Source organism: Crocodylus siamensis, chromosome 1, assembly GCF_052110815.1.
Source record: "Crocodylus siamensis isolate JL-2025a chromosome 1, ASM5211081v1, whole genome shotgun sequence".
Taxonomy (NCBI): domain Eukaryota; kingdom Metazoa; phylum Chordata; order Crocodylia; family Crocodylidae; genus Crocodylus; species Crocodylus siamensis.
This window is the reverse complement of record NC_143395.1, coordinates 89,104,451-89,128,273: the sequence shown is the minus strand read 5'-3', so window position 1 is coordinate 89,128,273 and position 23,823 is coordinate 89,104,451. Positions and strand designations below refer to the sequence as shown.

The window sequence follows — 23,823 nt, the reverse complement described above, 5'->3', positions numbered from 1 at the left end:
CTCCCTTCCACCGCAGGCATCCTAAAAATACAGCACTGAGAACAGGGGATAATTTAGCAAGCCAGTTGTGACCCACCAGCCTGAGCAAGGAAAGGTGTATTTGCACTCAGCCTTCTTTTTGAGGCAGAGCTTGACCCTGGCTGGAGGGTGCAGAGGGGTGCTTATTCACTCTCCTTTCTCAACAAGACACAAGTAACTCATACAGAGTTCAGTGGAAGTCACTCATCCTCTAAAGGCAGGGAATCAGAGCCCAGAGTCTCAGGAAAAATCCAGAGGCCCGTTCTGGTGGTTTCTAATCATCCCCTCATCCTGGGAAATTCTGACAGAGCTGAGTGAGAAGCTCAGAGCCCTGGGAGTGGCTCTCACCCTTTTTTTAGACCAGCCTCTCACCTGTGGGTCGTAACCCAAAAGTTGGTCACAGGAATATATATGAAAGGGTCATGAACAAACCTTAAAAATGGATTTGTTTAAAGGAGAAAAGCATGAGAAACCATGTCTTTTCCCTTGCAGGCTGGCAGAGCTCCAGCCTGCAAGGGGCTGCTTGGGCGCCCCTCCCCCCGGTCCCCCACACAGTGGGAGGCCTGGGGAGTGAGTGGCACAGGCTGGCCCTCAATGTTTATAAATGGGTCCTGGTACAGAAAAGTTTGAAAACCACTGCTTTACACCATCCTATCTGGAAAGGATGCTCTTTTAAGAGTCTCTACAGAGCACAAGTCCCTCCCAGTTCCACTTTCGCAGCATCTTTGCTTGGGCTTGGGTTTTTGAAGACAGAAAAGTTTTTGAGGACACAGAGCCCTTCTTCCAGGGCCAAGAGCTCTGTTCCAACCTCAACACAAAAGAAATTCCTTGCCCAGGAGGACCTTCCATCAGCAATCCACCTGTGAAATATGAAACATCGTAACAAGAAAGCAGCATAATTCAACATCCCGCTTGCCATCAGACACCATGGAGGTAAAGAGACTGCTCCAACTTTTATCCCAGCTTCATTTGCATAAAATGGACTTTTCCACCTAGGAGCTTTACAGCCCCCTCCAGCTCTCCTGTGAAATATGCATTGTCATTTCTGCCTGGGAGAAATTTTACAATCTTTGCATTCTCCTATGCCCGAGGAGGCCGCGTCTGCCCGAAAACATGCAAATAAAGAAAAAAAATTTGCTTCGCAACTGTCTAGTTGCTCCAGTAAAAGATATTGCCTTTACCACACTGACTGCGGCGTTTAACGCTAGGCTTCCTATGGGCAATGTCTGAGGTTCTCTACCGAGTAGTATTGGCGGCCCCCAACGGTGGTAACCCCGCCCCTACCCTCACTACCCTACGCCGCACACACCCGTTGTGGTCACGTGACGAAGCAGACTCTGCAGCGAGGGGCCAGCGCGGGAGGACTGTTCCACCGCGCCCTGATGGAGAGGGGGAGAGGAAAGGGGGACGGAACCAAGTCCTCAGCCCTGAGGGAGGGAAGGGGCGGAGTTAGGGGCGTGGGCGGTGCCGTTCGCTCTTACGCAAGCGCTGCGGCCCAGCTGCAGTGGTCCTGTCCGGTCACGTGAGTTGGTTGGGCCGCGTTCCGCTCCTAGTGCTCTAGACTCAGCCGGGTTCCCGCCGCCCCGGACAGCTGCTATGAGTCGGGCGCTGCCACTCGTCGCCTGCTGCCTAGCCCTGCTGGGTGGGCTGCTGACGGGGGCTGAGGCTGGGGCTGCAGGTGAGCGCGCGGGGCCGGCGGTTGGCAGCGGCGCGACGGTATCTGGGGCTGGGCCCTCGGGTTGCCGCGGCACCCCCGGCGTCAGCCTCGTTCTCGGGAGAGGCGACTATTGGCTTAGGGTGTTGGCGTGCTTAACGGCCGCCTCCTCTTCGCGGTGCAGGGGCCATTACCTACAGGGCCTCCCTTCCCCCCCATGCGGCGCCTGTGGTGACGCTGCGCTCGGAGCCTTCCTTCCGGCCCCGCCCTGCCGCCGCGTGTCCCCGCAGGGGCTGCTCGTGCCAGGGGCGCGCTGCTGGTGACTATCCCCGCCCCCAATCCTAGAGCTGAAGTGGGTGGAGGAGCTGCACTAGCGCCCCGTCCTGCCAAACAGGCGGCTTCTAGTTGCTGCTCCACCAGGACTGCGACAGTGACTGTGGCTCGGCACCCTCTTGCGGGCTGCATTTGGCTTGTTGGGTTTTTGGCAACTAAAATTTCTAAGCTTTAGAATTGGAGCATAAGGAGTGTCATGGACAGACCAGTGTCCATCCGGCCCAGGGGTTCTCAACCACTTTTTGTACCTGCACCTATAGCCAGTCCCAACCCAGTGCCTCTTGCTCTCAACCTGCCCCCCCTCCCCCAGTGTGTGGGGCAGGGGGGCGAAGCAGCCCCTTGTGTGAGACCCTGGCTTTTCCAGGCCTACACCTCCTTTAAAGGAGAATCCATTTTTAAGTTGGTTGATCTGTTTTTAAAGTTTGCTCATGATCCTTTGGTATATTCTCGCAGTCCACTTCTGGGTCATAACCCATGGGTTGAGAAGCACTGAGCTGGTCCAGTAGTCTGTCTTGACTAGAGACACACAGGTGCTTTAGAGAGACTGTACATACAGGGCATGTCTAATGCAATCCACCCCCTGCCCTACTCTCCTTGCCTTGAGGCATCATTGGTGTAGGGATGGCAGAGGATGCGTTATCTCTACTAAGGTATTGAAGAGAGGGGAAGCAGTTTGTTAGCTGAAAAATGCATCTTGACCCTGCCTTACTTAATGTAGCTTTGTGTTGAAGTCTTAAGAAGAGAGGGGTAGGGTTATCCTAAGAGGGTTGCAACTGGAGATACCTGATTTCTTTGGACTGGCTTACATGGACAAAGTTGCCTGCTTCTGTTTCTGAGAAGATGCAGTGGGACTGACACGGGGAACACCTGATACTAAAGGTCATGGCTTTCCCCACACTACAAATGCAGTTTGCACTGAAGACTTACTGTATTTACTCAAATCTAAGACTACCCTAAATGTAAGGTGCCCCTTCTCCCAATAATTAGGTTCTATATGTGGAAAACTTTATAATTTTCCAGGAATTCATTCCCCTTCCCTTACTGCTACAGCAGGGGAAGCAGTGGCTAAGTTGTCCCCTCACCCTCTGCTACCCCTTGCAGCCTTCCTGCTTCACCCCCTGCCACCTGAACCCCTTTGCTCCTCTCAGTCTCTGCCCCCTTCTGCCTGCTATCAGTTTTTGCTTGGGCTTGTTTCCCTCCAGACAATGAAGCACAGCCTTTGGAAGTGCAGCCCTAGGTGGGCCACGCAGCAAAGTCAGCCACTGGCCTCCCCCTCCCCCTTGTACACAAGGCTAAGATAAGGGACTTCCTCAATCAGCATGGAAAGCTGAAGAAAACCCCATGTTAGATTTGAGTCAATATGGTAGCTGTAGCTGGTGTCAGGTGCCTTGTTTTGGCAGTATTTTCTGTTCAGCCATCTGCCTTGAAGCACCACTGCTTGCATGAAATTAATGGGAATGCTTTTGATTCTGCACGTTGCATGGCCATTAGCCAAACAAGGGTCTGCAGATGAGAAACACCACCTGACCTACAGAACTAGCTGATTTTGAATTGGTGTCTGAAACTCTGACTTTGGATTTAGGTACCTCCTTGTGAGCTGGTGTGTGCTTGTGTTATGCAAATGTGAAGCAGCTTTAATTAGAGGACAGATCAATTGAACTAGGTCTTACTAGTCTTGGGATGCTACTTTGATGTGGACTAGTTGTGGCAGACTAGTCAGACTATTAACTTTCTTCCCTGACAGAGCACTAAGAGATGTGAAAGGTCACTTGGGCTAGGTGAGTGGCTGGACATCAAGATGGGGATGACTAAGTGTTGGCTCTGGTTGTTTATTCTAGATGTTGAATTAGTTGGTCATAGTGGTGTCTGTCACATGACACCATATGATCCAAGTTTTCATGTCAGAAAAAGCCCATAGGGTTCCAGCTACAGTCTGAGGGTAATCCCCTATTGTTTAGAAGCATGAACTATATAGACAGAGTTGCCTGTTTCCAGATGAGGAAATTGTTGGTTGGTTTTTGTTTGTTTGTTTTTTTTGGGGGGGGGGGAGGGCAGACTGGGCATGATTTGTTTTACAGTCGAAACCAGTATGGAAAGCAAGATTCTTCAAGTATTTGGGCACCTAACTCCTTTTGACTTTTTATTGAGGTAGGTATCTAAATATTTTCTGAGGCATCTCTGCTTTTATATAATTTAGGACTGTTGGTCCAAAAGTTTCTTAAAACCCCTGTGCACACTCATCAGATTTCTAATTTAAAAACGCTGTGAAGGTGCACACAGCCCAAAGGGAAATAAAAGCCTTGTAGACTACTAATTAAAGGGATCTGATGTCCCAAAACATAGGCAGACTTGAGCTGGGCAAGCTGATCCCTTCTTGGTATCTCTGCTTTTATACTGATCCAACTTTGTCTAGAAATTTCTGATGATGAGTGATTCTTCTCCCCTACCCCCCTTAGCTGTTCCTAGTCTCTGATTATGTAGAAGTGTCACATAAGTGGTTCTTCTTGTAATATTGTAGATCTCTTGTCCTATAGTGTAGGAACCTTTAAACTTTTTTAAAATTTAAGGGAAGCCCTATAATCATTTCTGAAAAGCTATTGTCTCCTACCTTTCTATAGTCGGCTCTAGTCAGTTATTTGTGTTTTTAATACTTGAATCCTTGATTGTCTTGGTTTCTGAAGTGGAAGAGTTGTCATGCTCTTAGTTTCAGAATATGGCTAAAAGTCATTTTCTTTTCTCTTACACTAGCTGGCAAAATGCAGTGTTATGCATTCCCCATGAATGTGCAAGAGATGGTTTTGCTAGTTCAGACTCTTTTGAAAGCCAGTTGAGAGGCTTAACTGAAACTTGTAGAGAACCAGAAGAGCTGCTAGTGTTGTGGGACAGATGAAGTTTCTGTAATTGTGCATTAGGAAAATGTAAGTTAGGAGAGAACTTTAGGGTAGGTTTAGCTTATTTTGCTCCTTTTCCTCTAATAGCTTAACTGTGTTTGGTGGTTATCCTCTCCCTTCAAAGTTTCAGCACACTCCTACACAGTCATATGGGCTGTCTTGTTCCTTTTACTTTATATAAACCTGTTCTGTGTCTATTGTCTACTTTTAGTAGATTCAAAGATCACCACAAACTATAACTGGCATGTGTGGGATTTTATCATTGGGATAACAGTAGTGTTAGGAGGAAAGTATTTGCGTTGTGACTTAAGTTGCAGGTTCAGGAGGACGTGGGTGACTGGTGCCACCTGAGTCAGGGGGGCATGTCCCCCCCCCACCCTCAAGGAGTCGATCTCGCAGACCAGAGGAAGGGGCCCTGGCATCCGCCCCTGCAGCGGATTGCGCCACTTTGGGAAGTGCTGCCTGTCAGGGGGTACACCCCTTATGTGTCACCATTGCTAGAGGATGCTTTTCCTCTGCGAGTTAAGACTTGGAAAATGCATGGTATTCCTGAGACTTGCTGCAGGGTCGTTCAGAGGATCTACTGCTAATTCTTACATAATCTAAAGTTAAGGCTTCTGGTTCAAAACTGGTACAAAGCTGTTTTCTGTGAAAGGTGTAAAATGGCCTATGATTTATTTTTGTTTTTCAGATCATTGTGCAGACTTTCAGAACTGCAGTTCTTGCATTGATAATGCAGTCTCAAGTCCACTACATTGCAAGTGGATTAATTGCAGCAAAGGTAAACAGCAGCAAAAAACTAGGGATCTTTTGAAGGGAGGAGTATGTTTGGTTGTATTTTTTTTTTAGAATGTACTTCTATATACAGAATACATATTTCTCTGTCTCTGAAATCACTGTGGGGGTTTAATAGTGGTAAAGGATAAATTATGATGGATAACATAGTGTTGCCAGATTGATGACATAACAACTACAAATGCTTTAATGAGCTTGACAAAACATTTAGTTTTAAATTCTTACCCAGAGACAGTTGTATATGCCTACAAAACCTAACCACAACCAGATTTCTTTTCAAGGCTTGCTGACCTAACAATACCTGAGGCAACATGGCAGCAGTTTCCTAGTTGCCTAGCAGACTCTTCAGACAAAACGAATAATTTGACCTTGCTAGTAGTTATGCTGTTGATGGACTTTAGCATTTGTTAAAGCAGACAAGCATTCTATAACTGCAGTTCTCCCCTTGGGATTATTTTATGAACTAATCAAATCCATTCCTGCTGAACTTGGTTGCAACAAAAGAAGAAAGTTGGGCAGCATGACAATCAATCCTTTACGTGAGTTAGCCTTAAGACTACAGTTGGAACTTAGGACCTCATTATATTAGCCACTGTACAACTGTGTACTGAAGTGCTTCTTGTCCTGTCCTGGGTGTGGATCTTAGGATGAGATGCAGGATGGAGGAAACAAGAAGAAAGCACAGGGGTAACAGTGACATGTTAACACTTATTTATATAGACTACTCTTTGTGGAGAGAGAGAGACTCCACAGTTAATGAAAAGCAGATCTCCCTGTTAATATTCAGGTTCCTCTCAATAAGTTCTGCTTTAAATTCTGCATGTGTGCACTATGACTAGCAGGACTGTCACAGATTTGAGGTGTTTTGAACAGGTTGTTAGAGATGTTTATGAAGATCTAGTGTTTTAAATCTTTTGAAACTTAGGTTATATTGGCACCAGTGGGCTATATTTTACTTATGTTGGGCAGTTGTCTTGATTGAGCAGATCCAGGTATCTCTCTCTTTTTAATTTGTGTTTATTTTATCTGATTCTAAGCTTAGCATTTGTATAAGCACTCATGTAGAAAGCAAACTCAAACCTTAGGGTCATTAAGAATACACCTCATATTTAAATAGTAATCCTGTCCATTGATATAATTTTGAACATAGTAAAGATGTCTACAAAAGCTTTTTTTTAACTTGGGGGTTCTTCCTGAAAAGATGTATATTAATGAGCGGTGATTTCCAGTACTTTTCTAGGGGAAGACTGGGAAAGATGACATTCTACTTTCTGTGGGGGGGGGGGCGGGGGAGGGGTTGGTGGTTTGGTTTTTTTTGTTTGTTTTTTTTAAAGCACAATCTTATGTTAAATTTATTTTAAAAGCATAGCAGCATGTTTTACTTCCTTTTTTAATGTGTGGTGTTTTTTGTTTTTTGACAGGACTAAATTATTCCTGCGTAAATGCAACTGAATTCAATTCAACAGAGTTTGCCAACTGTACTGATATTCTTCATTGTGATGGTAATTATTCCAGTATTACTTACTTTATCTGTCCTAAACAGTCTTCCTGCTGTTTAGAACCCTATTCCAGTAGTTCATCAGTCTGCTAATACAACACACAAATTGCACAGGCAAGCAAGTTGTATGCAAGCTTACAGTGAAATGTGTACTCAAAACCTGCATTACAGTTTGCAACACATCTATTATGTACATATTGTTGTGGTTTCTTATTAAGAAGTCTACTTTATGTAAAAAAAAAAAAAAAAAAAAAAGTTCAAGTCCATCTGGTTATCTTAGTGGGGTTTTTTTTATGACCTTGTTGAATGTAGACAGTTCTATGTCTGGCTGCTTTTCATTGGAATATGTTATATCTGAAAAAAGTGGGTTACTAGTCTGTTCTTTAGGAGGATGAGCCTCCTCGGATCCCAGTGTCTCAAAATGCTAAAACGTCCATCTGTTTCCATCTGGAGTATAAGTGGATATTTCCTAAACCTTTAGCTTTCACTTTTACTTGGTGTTAGTGTGGTTATTCATGTAGTGCTGAAGTACAGGAGCTGGCTTCCTGAACTAGGGACTTGAATTCTCAATTGAACATCCGTTTACTCGCAACCCCCTGCTTAATTTGCATATCATGTTTGCAGAAGCAAATGTAAATCACTGTTGGATTGCTTCTCTGAAAGCCCTGCAATTTCAGGCTTTGTTTTAAGGCTGACTAAAACTGGCCCTTTCATAACCAAAATTTTTTCTTAGTAAGTATTAAGTTACTGAGTGGGACTAAGATTTTCATTGTTTGACTCTGCCTACCTCTGGCTTCAAAATGCTGTATGAGAGCTAGTTTTACTGTAATTTAAACACCAACAGAATTGAAAACCAAAGTTTATATATGATGACTTGAGCCAAAAAGAACACAGTATTTGACTTGCTGGTTTCATATTTTAAAGGACTGATAATTAGAGAGAAACTCTTGACTGCATTTCCCTTGGAGTCATTGAGATAAATACATTCTAAGGTTCCATATTTATTTTAGTAACCCATATCCCAGGAAAACAGCACCCTATTGTCAGGTTAAAGCAATCTGTCTGGTATGTTAGAAGTTGTGGAACTTGTGTGTATTCCTGTTACAAGCTTTCTGAGAGACCTGTTAACTTGGCTTTACTGAGTAATGTTGGGCTCTTGCATTTCCAAGAAAGCTATATCAAAGAAGTTTATTTGGTTCCCTTTAGAGGTACATTAATGAAATTTGCTTCCCCTTTTGTCCTCTCACTCTCCATTTCACTTTAGTCGATATGTACAGCTTGTCTATATAGCAGAGTACTTCTTGACCCAGTTCTTTATAAAAAAACAAAAAACAAAAAAACAAAAAACAAAAAACTCCAGCAACTTATAACTCCTCAGTTAGTTTGTAGCACCTAAAATTTCTGGTAACTAAGCTCTCCTTGAGAGAAACTCTAATTTTTGACTGTTTACGTGGTAGATTTCCTTATTCACTTTAAATCGCAGTGAATCAGAACAGGTCTCTGCCCTCGGACTTCCTGTTAAAAACAATGTGAACAATCAAAGCAGACTAAGAAGTGCAAAGGGGGTTTGGTACCTAAATTTATCTCTATAGATCTCTTCTAATCTCCATATAAGAAATGTGGATGTTCCATGGATCTCTTCAGTATCTGGCTTAATCAGCTAGAGTATTGCATTTGTAATTGTGCTCAACTTTTTACAGAGAATTTAGGCTTGAACTATATTTAAAATATGCTTCTGTACTTGGTTTTCTCACATTTTGATTTCTAATGTGTTAATTAATTTGTACACAATTTTTAATAAATTAATTTATTATAAAGTGCATGTTCTCTTTGCTTGAAAAAATCTGTTCCCACAATTATGTGGCATTCTAAACTCCCTTCCAGTCCTTTTTGTTAGAAGCCTTTGTGGAGACCTCTCTTCCAGAAAACCTCTGTAAGAGGCTTTGGAGTATTTAGCATCTCAGAATGGGGATCTCTAGATTGTGTAGTGATGTTTAACGAGGCTTCAGGGTTTATTATTACAATCCCTTAATGACTAATCTTTTCTTTCTTTCTTTTTTTTTTTTTTTTTAATAGCTGTTACTTCAGTTCCTCCCCCCAGTACCACCGTGCACACAACTACTGTTACTACCACTACTGCAGGTAGGTAACCTAAGGAAGTACTTGCTGTGCTGAACTATTATCTTGGCTAAATAGGATACATTTAACAGAATTCTGAAACTGGAAACTGAATAACTGAAAACGTTGTAATCTAAAGATAGAACACATGATAAGGGATGATTTTTTTTTTTTCTTCCCATCTTCATGTTAGTAATGAGTAACTGCTGTAGCAAAAGAGTAACTGCGGTGGGTAAACAGAAGATGAAAGTTTTGGGTTATCCTCTTAGCATGAGACCATTTGCTTTTTGTAAGTACCTGGAACCAAATACAGAATGTGATTAGATTGCAGGCTTGCAAGTTTTTTTTGTTTTGTTTTGTTTTTAAGAAGAGGAGCTAAATACAAGTTCAGTTTGGGAAATACACTTTTAATGAAAATTCTGACTCCTATTTGAATACATCTGCGGTAGTCTTCCCTCCAAAGTAGTCCAGTGGAAAAGCTTACTGAATTGGGCAAGACTGCATGTGGGCATATGAAAATAGCAAATCTGACTCTTGTGCTTTGCCCAGGTCCTAAAGAATAAATTTTTTTTTTCCAATAGAAAAATTATTTTAGCACTAAAGTTAGATGGGAGGGAAAATGCATTCATAATTTTGGCTGCTTACAGATATCAGGGGATGGAAAAAAGGGTGCTTTGCTTTAGTTTAAGCTTGGCACACCCCTGCACCAAGCTCGGCACATGTCTGAAAGAGGTATCGCATTGGTTGGACCTGGCTCGCCCAATGTCTGTATTGATTCGGTGTTTCAGCAGGGTTCTTTGGCACTCTTATCTAAAGCTGATTGAATCAGCTATTAGGTAAAAGCGCAAAAAAGCACTGCAGTAATGCATGATCTATACAGATGCTGCAGAGCCAAGTCAAACTAACACACTACCTGTTTCAGTAAAGCGCTTTTCCTCTGTCATGTCTGTCAGCTCCCTTTGTTACAAGTATACAGATCTAATGAAAAATAACAGACTAACACTGTCCTACTTGTTACACCACAGTCAGGATTTAAAAAAGCCAATCTAGCTATTGGCTTTCTCAAATAAGTACACTAGCAAATGGAATGTATTTTTGCATCACTGCATTTTTTCCAATACGTAATGGAGTGGTGCTATCAATAACTTAAGGGCGGGGGTTTCTAATGGAAGATACCTTTGATTCAAGAACTACTTGGATTGCTCCTTGGTAATGCATGTCCTCTGGAGTCATGACAACTTAAAATTTGGTATAATACCTATTTCCCACACTACCAATACGTCTTCTAATTCCTCAGGACCAAACTTAGTTTGTAAAATTGAGTTTTATATCTTTTGTTGCCTAACTTGAAAGCCTTACTGAATTAGACTTTGAATTTAGTAAACTTTGAGAAGTTACTAAATTGATTCAGTAAGCCTCACTCTTCAGGGCCTATGAGCTCATTATGGGAATCAAAACTATAAACTTCCAGTTGCCTCAATGCTTTACATTTCAGGTATTAGCACTTTTGCTGGTGTCCAAAACAAAACACAGCTGTATTTTTCCTTTAGACAAAAAATAATTCTAGATTGTCCAATTTTATTTTATTTATTTATAGAGGGTTTCAGGATTCAGGTAACTATACTGCAGCAGGACCATTTAAGCTGTCATCACCACATGTTGGCTTTTTAACTTGCAAAGACTTGTATTGCCACGCAGCTAAGTATCTGTATCTTAAATGTGAACAGTGTGAAATATTAAGGGTGGTTCTTGCTTGAACAAACTAGACCTGAGATTACTTCTACAAGTTCTTTTGTAAGGCGCTTTTGCTGTTCTGTTTTTAACTTTTTTTTATAATTGTTTACTGGCAAATCTGTATACTTTAAATTTAAACTGTCTTTTTGTGAAACAGCTAACATCACTAATTCAACTTCACCTGCTTCTCCATCTACTGCACCCCACACTGCTAGCAGTACTTCAGTCACCACAATCACCAGTACACCAGGTAACTTTGCTTTATACTTTTAAGTGACAGTAAAACAAATCTTATGCTATCCAAAGATGAAAACTTTACAAGAAAATAAATATTTATAAGCCTGGGACAAGAAGTGCTAAAGATTAATAGCAGCAGATGATCTGAAAGGTGTTATAGCATGCAGATTTGGCTCACTTGTTGCAAGATGTCACCTTGACAGTAACATACCTGCTTAGCAAAATTTCAGATAAATTTGCCACATGAAGCAATTGGGCTTCCTTATGGCCATGTTCATAAATTCTCTAATGCAGTTGTACTTAACTTGGTTGTTTCAGTTGTTTGACTTATGACATAACCATGAGAAGAAGCTTAACAAAATATCTATGTTGGGATGCAGTGATAGGAACTAGTCCAAGAGGCTATATTTTAAAAACAAACTCAATGTCTAAGTATACCAGAACCTCATGTAGAGCATTAATAAGGAGGCATTTTTTAATTGAACTACCCTTGTGGTGATCACTACAAGCACTTATACACATGCAGGCAGCCTGCTGCATCAGCAGACTCTAACAGAGTTGACTCGAGTTTGTTGGAGCATGTAAATTGATGTTCTCTGGCACCCTTGCGCATCGTGTGCATCAGCAGCGCAGCCTGCCTCTGTACTGAAAAAACAGTGGTGGTGTGCTTTGAACTAAAACTTTAGTCAATGTGCTTTAGTTCAAAGCACACCACTGCCACTTTCTGAGCATGGAGGCACACTCTGCTGCTGATGCATGTGGTGCTGGGCCCTCTTAGTGCAGCTTGCTAATTTAAAAGCACCTGGCACCACATCGGGAGCATATGTAAAATGCCCTACGTTGTTAAAGCCCTGTGTGTGATAGCTTGTTAGAGTTCTATTTAAACAGTGCTATTACAAGCATGTTTTAATGGATGGGGAGACCAGTAAGTTACTGCTGATGGCTTCAATTAAATCTGTTCATTCGTTAGTAGGCAGAAAAATAGCCTAGTGCAAGAAGAATGGGAGTTAGACACCTTGGGTCTCCCACACAAGAACAAACTAACTGGTATTCTTTTTAAAAAAAAAAAAAAAAGTCTACTAATAAGTGTGAATTTAATTTAACTGGGAATAAATTCATTATTCATGAAACTGGTTAGAAAGTCCATAGCAGTTTCAGTTATGCCTTGAATGTTTTGCATCGTCTGGTCTACAGTAAACATTTTACTGTGAAAGGTCTGTTGCTGATATTTCTAAAAAAAAATAAAATAAAATTTCAGATGGCTATTTCTTCCCTTCTTTCGCTAATGGTCTCCTGTGGTGAAGATCTGTGTAGACAGAAATATTTAGGGTGTTAGTCTCACTTGGTTCCATCACTGCTGAGCCGCTGCAGCAGTGACATGGTGCAGCTCTTTCACTGCTGCTTGTGCGCTGCCCTGCAGCTGCTCCAAATGGTCACTGTTGTTATGCTGGGCAGCACAGAGGTGATGGTGAAGCTGCCATTCAGCCCAGCATGGCACGGATTCTGGGTGGATGCAGCTAAAACTGCCTGGTAACGGCAAGGTGCGGGCCACTTTCCTCTGTGCTTAACAGCAGTTTCTGCCCAGGAGCATGGGGTCTGGGCTGGCTGTGCTGCTCAAGCAGGCAGAGGAGGAGCCAGCCTGGCTCCACAGACCCGTGCCATGCCAGACCCCGTATTCCTGCCCAGCTTTTGCTACACTCTTTGCTTCTGCTTACTGCTCCACCCCCACCTCTGCTTGCCTGCCAGCAGCTCTGGCACCACCTGGTTCCTGGGTGCAATGCTGGGACTGCAGGAGCAGCTGAGGTTCCCTGGCAGAGCAACAAGCAGGGGGGACAGGTGATGCAGAAGTGGCACGAGAAGCACAGCAGTGGCAGATGGCAGGGGCTCGGCCTGCTGCAGGAAGGTGGGCTGTGGGCAAACCGTCCCACTCCACACAGCCCCTTACATAATCCACACACCCACACCCTCCCCACATCTCACATACCCACAAACCTATACCTACCTTCCCACAATATACAAGAGAGACATTTTAATTTTAAGATTTTATGCTATCACCTCTATGTACACTACACAAACACTTGTAAATCAGGACAAATATTTTTTTAAATTAAATTAATGTTGTAGTACGTATATTTTCTTTTGAATATAATGTAGTATTTTTCTGGTTCCAAGATGGCAAACCCCCTTGCTGAAAGGAGTACTTTCATGGGACAAGGGGAGGGACTTCTGGTGGCAAAGGTCAGGGGGTGGGACTTCTGCTCCCAAGATAGTGACCATGAGTGGGGCTACCCATGCAGCCCTTGATGACTTGCCAAAACTTAGGAAGTGGCCCTCTGCCTAAAATAATTGCCTGCCCCTGTGCTAAATTCTATAATTATGACTATCTACTCACTAAAAGCTGTGAAATCTTTTCTTTAACAGGCGCAAACACTACAGTGATTCCCCCGAAACCATCTCCACGCAAATCCACATTTGATGCAGCCAGTTTCATTGGTGGTGTTGTCCTTGTGCTGGGTCTGCAGGCTGTAATCTTCTTCCTATACAAATTCTGCAAGTCCAAAGACCGAAACTATCATACTCTTTAGGACCTGCCACTTCATGATGGACTAATAGCCCAATATCTGTAGTTCACTGAACCAAATTATTTTCTGTCCTTCATGGAAGACAGCAATTCATAATATCATTTAAATCTCCAAAAGAAGACTGACAGATTTTTTTTATTTTATTTTTTTCTTTTGCAACAGTATACTTGGCAAGAGGTGGTGTGAATTATATCTCTGTCAACAGGAATACTTGCGATATGCTGCATGAATACTTATGGCTGTCTTTTTTTTCTTTCTTTTTTTGTTCTTTAGTGGCTGCTGCTGTGGGAGTTTTTTTTGTTTTTTTTTTTTAACTTGACATGCCAAATGTAGACTTGCAATGACTTCTTGTATTAAGTGGCAACGCTATCTTGAGTAAAGTCTCATGATTGTGAAGGCTAATTCAGTCTGCCTTAGATTCAGTATCCCTACACTTCTTATCAAGATGTGAATTACCAGTGACTGACTTCCAGGAATGAAATGCCACATGTGCTAGCTTGTGGCTCTTGTGTGCTGCTAGGAAGGTGAACAACAAAGGGCTTCTAGAAGTAATACTGTGTCTTAATAAAATATCCTCTAAAATGGAATGAAGCAATGACAAATCCATATTTTTCTACATTATAGTAAAAGATACCTAACAGGAAATTGCATTCCAAGCTCAAATTTGGACTCTGCCCATTTTCAGCTAAGTTATTGTTGGAGATGGGGTGGGGATGGATGATATTCCCTTAAGGGGAAATGAAGACCAGTGCCTTATGAGTAAAAGGTAAATAGCAAACAAGTGTATACAACCCTTTTTTCTTTTTTTTTTTTTAATCAGTCTCATGGTACTAACCTTAAAGTTAAAGCAGAGTACAGGGAAGGTGTTACCATTCCAAGATTCACCAGAAAGCTGAAATGTTATTTACTGGTCCCTTTATTAAAAGGTAATAACTAATTTTGAGGAAGGAAGACTGGGCTATAAGAAACTAATAGAAGTTTTAACTTGTTTATTTTTAATAAATTCTTACTATTTCTGGCCCATAATAAGGCAACCATAGGAAGGATAAGTTTTTCCTTGCTTCAGAAGAACACCATCTTAAACAACACTTGTGTGAAGAATGCTTGTGACAAATTCAAGACTACTTATAACTGAAAATGTAACTTGCACTGTTTACTCTCCCTATGTGCTTCCCTCTGTCCTGCATAAACAAAAAAGGAGGGTAGGGAAGAGACTTGGAAATGATTACTAATTGGTAGGTGTAGTGCTGAAAACAGTGCAACTTGCAAGGCTTTAAATGATGTCCCTTTTTATCATCTAAGGAAATTCTGCATTAAGTTTTAACACATTACCTGCATGGCTTTTAAATTGGTTATCTAATCCAAAATGTATGGGCTGTAACTTTTATATGAAGCAGACTTAAGTGCATTTTTAGTTGTAATAAGTTTTGCTTTCCTTCATTCTTGTAGCTTGAATAGCTTTACTTCTATTATGTTGCCTAAAAAAAATTGGCTGTATTAAACTAGAGTTTAACAAGTAGTACTGTAACTTTAGGGAATTGCAGGCTAATGCATTCCTAAAAGACAATCAGCTCAGGTTTAAGAGATACAGACTAAACAGCCAACTTTCTAGCAAGTAATGTGCCTGGATTGGATGGTGTATCCTTGGCCTTATTGTAAAACTATTGTCTGTCATTCCCCTTCCCTTCCTGCTAAATCTCCTTACATTGTTTCATAACTTTAATTGGGCAAATGAACATGCTCTGTGCACTTATTTCTATAAAATTACATGAACTTGTCCCATGTTTTGGAATGGAGTATAAATGTGTCTAAGAGCAATTGAATAATACCTCCATCTGATTGCAGTGAAGTAGTAGATTAGATTATTCCCAGTAGTGCTCCTAATTATTTTATCTTATAATGTTCTTCCTTGCTCTCTAAGGGCTTCAACACTTAATCTTGGAAACTTGCAGCAAAGGCTACCAGACACTTCACAATAAGGAAAAAATACCATGGTTGAACTTGAAGCAAATGGAGAAATGTGTATAAAATCCTGCTAAATGCCTTTTTTACTCCTGCTGTGCTGATCCTAATTTAGTTCATAAATATACTGATGAAGCAAACTCAGTCATTTTTTCAAGTGCCTTAAAATTGTTTAAAATCTTTTTGCCTCAAATTTGTTTGAAAAGGATAGGAGGGGTTATTTGCCTTACCTGCTAAAAACCTCTCTTGGTGCCAGCAGTTGTTAGTTTCCAAGACTTTAGGAACCCAGGATCTTGGTGTCACAGATGCCAGTCTTCAGGAAACTCAAATTTTTGTGTTGTAAACTATAGGCTTGTCCTTTGAAAGGTGTTGTGGCCTGCATGGTTGCCTTGCCAAACGAGGCTTTATCGACTTAGATTGATGGCTAGGACTGAGTTGCCTACCATCTGCTCATTTCGGATTGCTGTCTTTACTATGTCCATGGTCGCTGCCCCACAAAGCAGTGAGTAATAAGCTTCTTGCCAAACAGAAGTGTCAAACTAATCTATCCTGGCTACTAGCAAAGGATGTGAAGTAATGAACATACAATTCTTCTCAGTCTCATATGTTTGAAGCAGAAGGTAGCTTTCTTTCGATCTGTGTCCGCAGAGTAGTTTTATTTGCTATCAGGCTGCCCCTTGGCAATCCTCGGTACTGAACTGTAGCAACTTTTCAAGCTATGTCATCTGACTTGTTCCTGAAGTCATCTTGTGCAAATGATATATCAAGCCTGGTATCTTATGAATGTTCCTCACAATGTTGCTATATTGAGTTTGTATTTTGTTTTCAGTGAAAGAGAATGTAAAACAATCTGTAATCACAAAACCAAATTGATAAATAAATTCACTTATTGAATGGATTTTTCTTTCTTGCTATACTCAGTTGTAACACTGTCCTAATTTTTTCCCTGCTTGCACAAATGTCTTGGTTTTTAAAACCTGTCCTAGCAATCTTGGAATAAAAATCAGCTGCTGTTCATCCAGAGTTTCTAAACTGAAATGGTGCAAGGGGAAGTAACTGGTAGGTAGCTTACAAGTCCTAAATCATTCAGCTTCCACATAAGGAAAGGTCAGAGCACTGCAATCTTTAATCTGGATAAATGAGCACTGTACGCTGAAATCCAATGCACCACTTTATGTAACTGTCTAGAACGATGTTTGGCCATGCACGGCCTACAGAGCTAGAGAGGCTTTGGCAGCGTTCAGAAGCAAGCATTTGACTTCAGGTGACTTGGGTAAGTGATGAGAATTCCTTCTGGGGGTAGTTACAGAAAGTACATTAAAGTATATTTGCATACCCTATTGGTGCCACATGCACTCCAAGAAGAACTCCTTGTTCTTTTTAACTCTAAAAAAAAAAAAAAAAAAAGTGGGGGGGGGGAGCAGAGTAACTAACTTTCTAGATACCTGACAGCATTATCCTGAGCGCACATGATAGTTGAAGTCTCAGGTTGTGGCTCTAACCACTGACATGACTTTAAGTGTATGTTCTTGCAGGCTAGATACCTAATGCTGAATTCTACCAACAACATAAATTGTAACATACAGCATGTTTAGATGCCTTTTGTAATTAGTTACAGGCTGTTTCTACTTATGTCCATGTCAAAAGCCTGTTGTAGCTTTAGACTTGTGAGGTAAATGCCAGGGGTGGACTCATTCACCTTTCCCTATCTACTGGGAGCAGCATCTTTAACTTTTTTTTCCTAATGAAGACAAGAATTGATTCTTCTGTTTCAGGTTCTGAACGTTTAACTCTCCTAAGAAAAGCTTGCTTCCGATGCAGCCCTGATTTGCCACTGGGCTGTGGTAGTGGCAAAGGGGCACATAGCAGGAGCTGGAGTTGTATCAGGTGCCCTGTGCTAGAACCAGAGCTGTCACTGCTGTGTGCCCTCGACTGCATCGGCCTGCAAGGAGCCTTGCAGCCTGGATCTGGCCCAGGGCACAAGGTGGGTTTGATAACTCTAGTTTAGACTAAATGCTGTTCTATTATGGAAGTTAAAAATTGCAGAGGGATCTCGCAGCTAAATTCTCCTGAGGAAACTGGAGTCTGTTACTTATTCTACAGGAGTGGCTCTCAACCTCTTTTAGACTCCAGGGACTGCTTCCATAACTTGTGAACTGGGTGGCACCTAATTTCAGAAATGCTTATTATAGTGTTGTCTCCTCACAAGGTGTTGGGGAGGAATAGAGCAGCAGGGCAGCAACAAACGTATTTGCCTTCTCACAGGGGCTGGGGAGGTAGGGAGGAAGGAAAGGAGCACTGAGGTAGAGATAAGCCTATATACTCAATTCCTTGTACCTTGCAGTACTTCACTCATCATTGCAGGGTGGCATGGCTTCAGTTGAGAATTGCTCTTCTATAGTTAAGCATTTGGTTGTTAGGTATTCAAGAGCCAGCCATGTATTTCATAGATTTCATAGACAGTAGGGCTGGAAGGGACCTAGAAGATCAAGTCCAGCCCCACCCCCACCCGAAGGGCAGGAAGTCAGCTGGGGTCATAGGATTTCAGCAATATAAGCATCCTGACTGTTCGTTTTCCTGACCTCTGATCATGCACATGGCTCTTCTCTGGACTCTCTCAAGCTTCTCCCATCCCTCTTGTTTTGTGGAGCCCAAAACTGGACACAGTACTCCAGCTGCGGCCTCACCAAGGCCGAGTACAAGGGGAGAATGACGTCCCAGGATTTGCTTGAGAAGCATCTATGGATGCACGCCAGCATTTTGGTCGCTTTACTAGCCACAGCATTGCACTGCAGGCTCATGTTCATCTTGTGGTCAATGATGACCCCCAAGTCTCTTTCTTCTGTAGTGCTACCCAGCGTAGCACTGCTGAGCCTATGAGGATGCTGCAGGTTTTTCCTCCCAAGGTGGAGAACCTTGCATTTTTCAGTGTTAAACGCCATCAGGTTCTCATCCACCCATTTGAGCCTGTCCAGGTCAGTCTGGATCACCTGCCTGTCTTCTGGCGTGGATTCTTTGCCTCAAAGTTTGGTGTCATCTAACTTGGCCAGTCTGCTTCTGACTCCAATCTCCACATCACTGATGAAGATGTTGAACAATATGGGTCCAAGGACAGAGCCTTGGGGGACCCCACTGGTCACAGGGCACCATGATGATTGACTTCTATCAATTACTACCCTCTGGGTCCAACCATGGAGCCAATTTCATCACTGATATCTCTACACAACTTGCCTGCTTGATCAAACTGGGGGGAAAAACAGCCACACAAAGCACAAGGATGTGAGGAAGATGAATAAGATTACTTTCAGCAAGCTTCTCACATGATGAAATCTATTGTTGAAAAATGGATTTATTTTAGGGGTATCCAGAAACACTAAAGGTAAAGGAAAAAGTCAACTTGCATTTGCAAACTGTAGTAACAAGACTGAGGTGGTGGACATGGGAATCAGTGCAGTTTGGATGGAAACAGAGCAGTCTCTTTTGGGGGAAACCAGATAACTCCCATACCACAGTTTTCAAAGAACTGGAGTGTGGCATCAAAGGTTTGGAAGTAAGAATATTCACAGATCTCCAGTCATCTTGGTCCACTTCAAACTAGAACAGCACATGTTCCAACTATATTTAATATAGGAGAAATGTTCTCTGATCAACAACAGGCTTGCCTGTATCAGCTTAACAGTATGACTACAGAACAAATTTTGAAAGCAAAAAATAATTCAAAGCATGGTGATTTCAAGTATATTGACTGGCACTAGCCGTTAAAAGCTGCCTGATGTTAACTGTGCACCTAACAATGTGTTTTACAACCCCTGATAAAAACAGTAGAGTACTTCCTTAGACTTGGAATCCTTACCTTTAATTTGTAAGGGTATAACTTGTTTGCTGATGCACAAAATTGAGGAGGGGGGGTTCTAACAGCTCCATAGGTTGAACTGTTTCTACAACACCGATTTGGGATACATGGTCAGAAGTTTGCCATTGTGACTATATCAACATTAATATTGCCACTAATGATCACGGCTCTTATTCACACGTAGCAGCTTAAAGTAAGCTGCTGGAATGCTGCCTTAGCGAATTAGCTTTGTGTGGATGAGTGGGGGGGTGCTGAAGTTATGGTGGAGCATGTACTACTTAAGAACAGACATTGACCTAATTTATCCTCATCTCATTCTGTAGTTCCCTTGATTTTTTTTTTTTGATTTTTTTTTTTTTTTTTTTTCAGTTATGATGATGGAAAAATACTAATGGGTACTATGTTTTGTCTGGGATTTCCTGTATTAGTTTTTAAAGTTGGTTTGTTTGGTTTTTTAAAAACTAATTGGTGTAGGCTTGTCAAACATTTACTTCCAGCCATGTTTTGCTCTTTAGATTCTGTAAGTAACACTGTCATTAAATATGGTGGTTTTGAACTGATCTAGAAGTAGTTACAGAAACTTCACTCACTCATTCCTTCTGTATTTGACTGGAAACATCTTCCAGAAAAGCATCCAAGTCTGTTTTGAAGGCAGCAAAGAATAGAGAATTCAGCACTTCCCTTCAACAGTTTGCTCTAGTGGCTGGGGGCAAGGGTTGTTTGGGGGGTTTTTTAAAATAATTTGGCTTCCACTTTCATCCAGTTTTACCTTTACCTGTAGTTATTAAAGAGCCTGTTTGATAACAGAAAATGCTGGTTTTAAAAAGTTACACCCTAATGAAGTCACCTTAATGATTGCTTGATAAACTAACCTGATTAATCATACTATCAATGGAAGGCATTTCTTCCCCCCAGTGCTTAAGTTATTTTTCTGACTCCTCACTATTTCCAGGTATTTTTACCATCCTCTTAAACTATGTATACTGCTCTCCTATTTACGTAACCAAGAATTGTCACAGCATTGCACTGACAGCAAATCATGAGTTGCTTGTCCACTGGAGAAGTACTACACTCCTGCATTCAATGTTCTCCTTCTACCCCCGATCCTACATGTATGGCTTGGGCACCACCCTAACCAAACAGCCTTGATAGCACTGCATGCCTGCTCTATATTTTACTCTTCTACTCATGTTATCTTAAATTTTTTATGTTTAGTTTCCAAGTCACTCAAATATTTATCAGCACCAGGCTTAATCCAAACCCTGTAGAACTGCAAAAGAATGACTCTCACTTAATGAAAGTGTAGCTTGTTTTAATTGGAAGTTTGGACAGTCCCAAGTCAATATAGTCAACCACTAAACTGCAGTCAGGTTTGCTTGGCAATCCATTAGTGAATAATTAGTGACACTTTTGCTGAAGTATGACATACCTTGTTGTAGCTGTTCAAGTTATTGTTAAATGGAAGAACTGTGCAATTGAACTCAGTTTTGCATGGTCTGATTGCTTTAATTAAGTTTAGGATACTGGACATCCTTGTATGATCCTCCTGTAGCAGAACCCAGCTGTTCCCTTCCAACAGGATCAAGAAAAGCATTCTTGCAAAAGGAACTAAGCAGCTGCTGCTAAATGAAGGGTGAGTGAAATAATATTTCAATTAAAAACTGCCTAATTGAAGGGAAGAGCTGGTACCTAATCCATCCCTCTTTGGAGAAAAATGTCATTATGGCTTTGGAGACAAGTTCATAGGAAAGTAGGGCTGGAAGAGACCTTACAATGTCATTTTAGTCCAGCAACTTCCAAGAATGTGATTTCTACAGTTTCTTTAGGTAGCCTGTTCCAGTGCTTGAGTTCCTCCTAATCTCCATCCTAAATGTCCCCTACTGAAACTTGAGGACATTGCTTCTAGTCCTATCCTCTAAAGCCACAGAGATGGTTATTCATTAAACAGCTCTGAAAGATAGCTGGTATCTTTATTTTTCTCTTCTTTCCCCCACACCAGGCATAGAAACAGGCATGACGTCCCTGAGTTGGTTTTCCATCTCCACTCATCTTGGTAGGGGTGGCATTGGACTGCAAGAAGTAGTCCTGGTCTTCTCCATTTTAAAAATGGCAAATTCTCTGATAAAAATTCCCAATTCTCTGACTAAAAACCCCCAAATCCACATTTTTCTGCAATTATAATGAAACACCCATACATATCAGTATCCAAACCCTGTATCAGTTTAACACAATGCTTTACAGATAGGCTTCCAAATCACTTTAAAATTGTAAATCTACCAGTGCCTCAATCATTATAATAAAATAAATTCTAAATACCTATATATTTTGGCATTCGATTTTGGTTTTTTGTCAGAGCTCTCCCTGCCCCCTTTGCTCGCCAGGATGCAGGTCCAGCTGCAGCTGTTCCTCCTGCTGTTTTGTGGCACTGTGAGCAGCCCTGATGTGCTGGTGCCTTACCCATGCTGTAGCCCCTCATTCCCAAGCCACTGCCACCCCCACCCCCACCCCAGCCCTGCCAGTGCCTCTCACTGCTGACCCAGTTCCCCCTGGCCATGCCAGAGCCCCTTACTCCCAACCCACAGTTCCCAGCCCACCCCCACCCATGCTGGCACCCTTCACTCCCAACTTGCAGCTCCCCATCCTTGCTGGTGCCCCTCACTCCTGACCAGCAGCCTCCAGGCCTGCAGGAGGGGGCCTCCAGCTGCCCCCACCCCACCCAGGCCTGCATGGACTCAGGACAGTGGTCTGTGGGGACATGGCAGGGACAGCCCCTACCATGAGGCGTATGCAGCGCATTTCATATGTAACCACAAGCAGTGGCTGGGGAACCACACACTGCCCTGCACTGCAGGCTGGGGTTGGAGCTGCAGCATAGCAGGGAGGACCAGTGCCACACTCCACAGCAGCAGCATGAAGTGGAGCATGGCTGTGGCCTGGCCACATTGCAGGCAGCAAGAGTAGGGCTCCAGTCCCCATCCTGCCCAGTCTGAGGGGCAGAGTAAGTCCAACCCCAGCATGGGCTGGAGGGAGAAGCAGCAGAGGCTTGTGGCACCCCCTGCCCCAGGCTGGGGCTCCCCTATGGTGCCAGGCAACCTGGCTATGCCACCCCACACACACTGGGCAACATCTCCTTGCTGTCCCACCCTGCACCTGAGAGCACAGGCATGGGTCCTTAGTGCCACCAACCCAGCCACGCAGCTCTCTACCATTCCCAAAAGGGATCCCCTTCTCCCACTGGAGGGACAGGTGCCTCTGGGTGGACACAGCTGGCAACAGTACACAGCTGGGCTTGCTGGTGATGCCGAGCGCTGCCCCAGCCCCCCTTACCCCACCACAGCCCCAGTGCCTGGACACCTTCCCCCAGCACTCCACGCACACCTGGACAGTCCCCAAACCCTGGCCCTCCAACCCCCACTCCCACTGACTTATCTGCATCCAGGTGCTCAGGCTGTTCCCACCATGCCACCTGGTTGTATGCTGGTCATGTGTGTGTGCACATGCACAAGGCACCCCCTGCCTCCAATCCCCCCCCACTCCTCCCAGTCCCAGGCAGCAACTTGCAGGCTGGAAGGTTGCCAGCCTGCAAGGGGAACCCTCTATTTCCCATGGTCTTGTCCTTTAAATAGGATAATCCACATTTTTTCCACAGTAATGGAAAACCTGGATCCCTGGTGATGACAAACCAAATTTCTTAATTTAAACCTCAGAAAATTGACCTAGTGTTATAATAAAGCCAGGGTGAACAACAAGTCAATTTGCCTTATGAAAAAGTTCCCTGTATACTAGTCTGTAGCCCAGCAACTTCTAATAGCAAAGAGCTGCTATTTAGCAAACAGCGCTAATGTGCTGATGGATTTCATTCTCTGCAGTTATGACAGGGTTCAAAGTATCCTCACCAAAAAAACAGTAGTGTTTATATTTAGAATTCAGTTAGTGCTGCTATACTGCAAGCTTACTATTGTGAAACAAAGCAAACTTTCCCATCTAATCTGATACAAAACATACTTGCTGGTACCCTGTCCATTCACACCACTACCCACTAAGCCACAAAAGGAAATGAAGTTCACCGCCTCCACACAACTGACTGTTAGAATGATTTGCTCCACCACGTAACTAAAAGAAGATCAGTGAGCGTGGGTAGTGTTCCA

At 42.7% G+C, this 23,823-nt stretch overlaps 1 protein-coding gene across 1 annotated transcript; it reads left to right on the top strand.

The window, feature by feature from the left end:
• The first annotated feature begins 1,491 nt into the window (after positions 1–1,491).
• Positions 1,492–16,720, top strand: CD164 (CD164 molecule). Its single transcript, XM_090037714.1, has 6 exons — positions 1,492–1,696; positions 5,588–5,677; positions 7,113–7,193; positions 9,266–9,331; positions 11,199–11,291; positions 13,700–16,720. The coding sequence occupies exons 1-6, from the start codon at positions 1,615–1,617 to the stop codon at positions 13,861–13,863; spliced, it is 576 nt and encodes a 191-aa protein (XP_089893840.1). The 5' UTR covers positions 1,492–1,614; the 3' UTR covers positions 13,864–16,720.
• Positions 16,721–23,823: the final 7,103 nt, after the last annotated feature.

Bases quoted from the DNA above. Each gene is read 5' to 3' on its own strand.
- CD164 (XM_090037714.1), top strand. From the start codon at position 1,615: ATGAGTCGGGCGCTGCCACTCGTCGCCTGCTGCCTAGCCCTGCTGGGT. The intron at 7,194-9,265 runs GTAATTATTCCA...TTTTTTTAATAG, and splicing joins TGATATTCTTCATTGTGATG to CTGTTACTTCAGTTCCTCCC. The intron at 9,332-11,198 runs GTAGGTAACCTA...TTTGTGAAACAG, and splicing joins TGTTACTACCACTACTGCAG to CTAACATCACTAATTCAACT.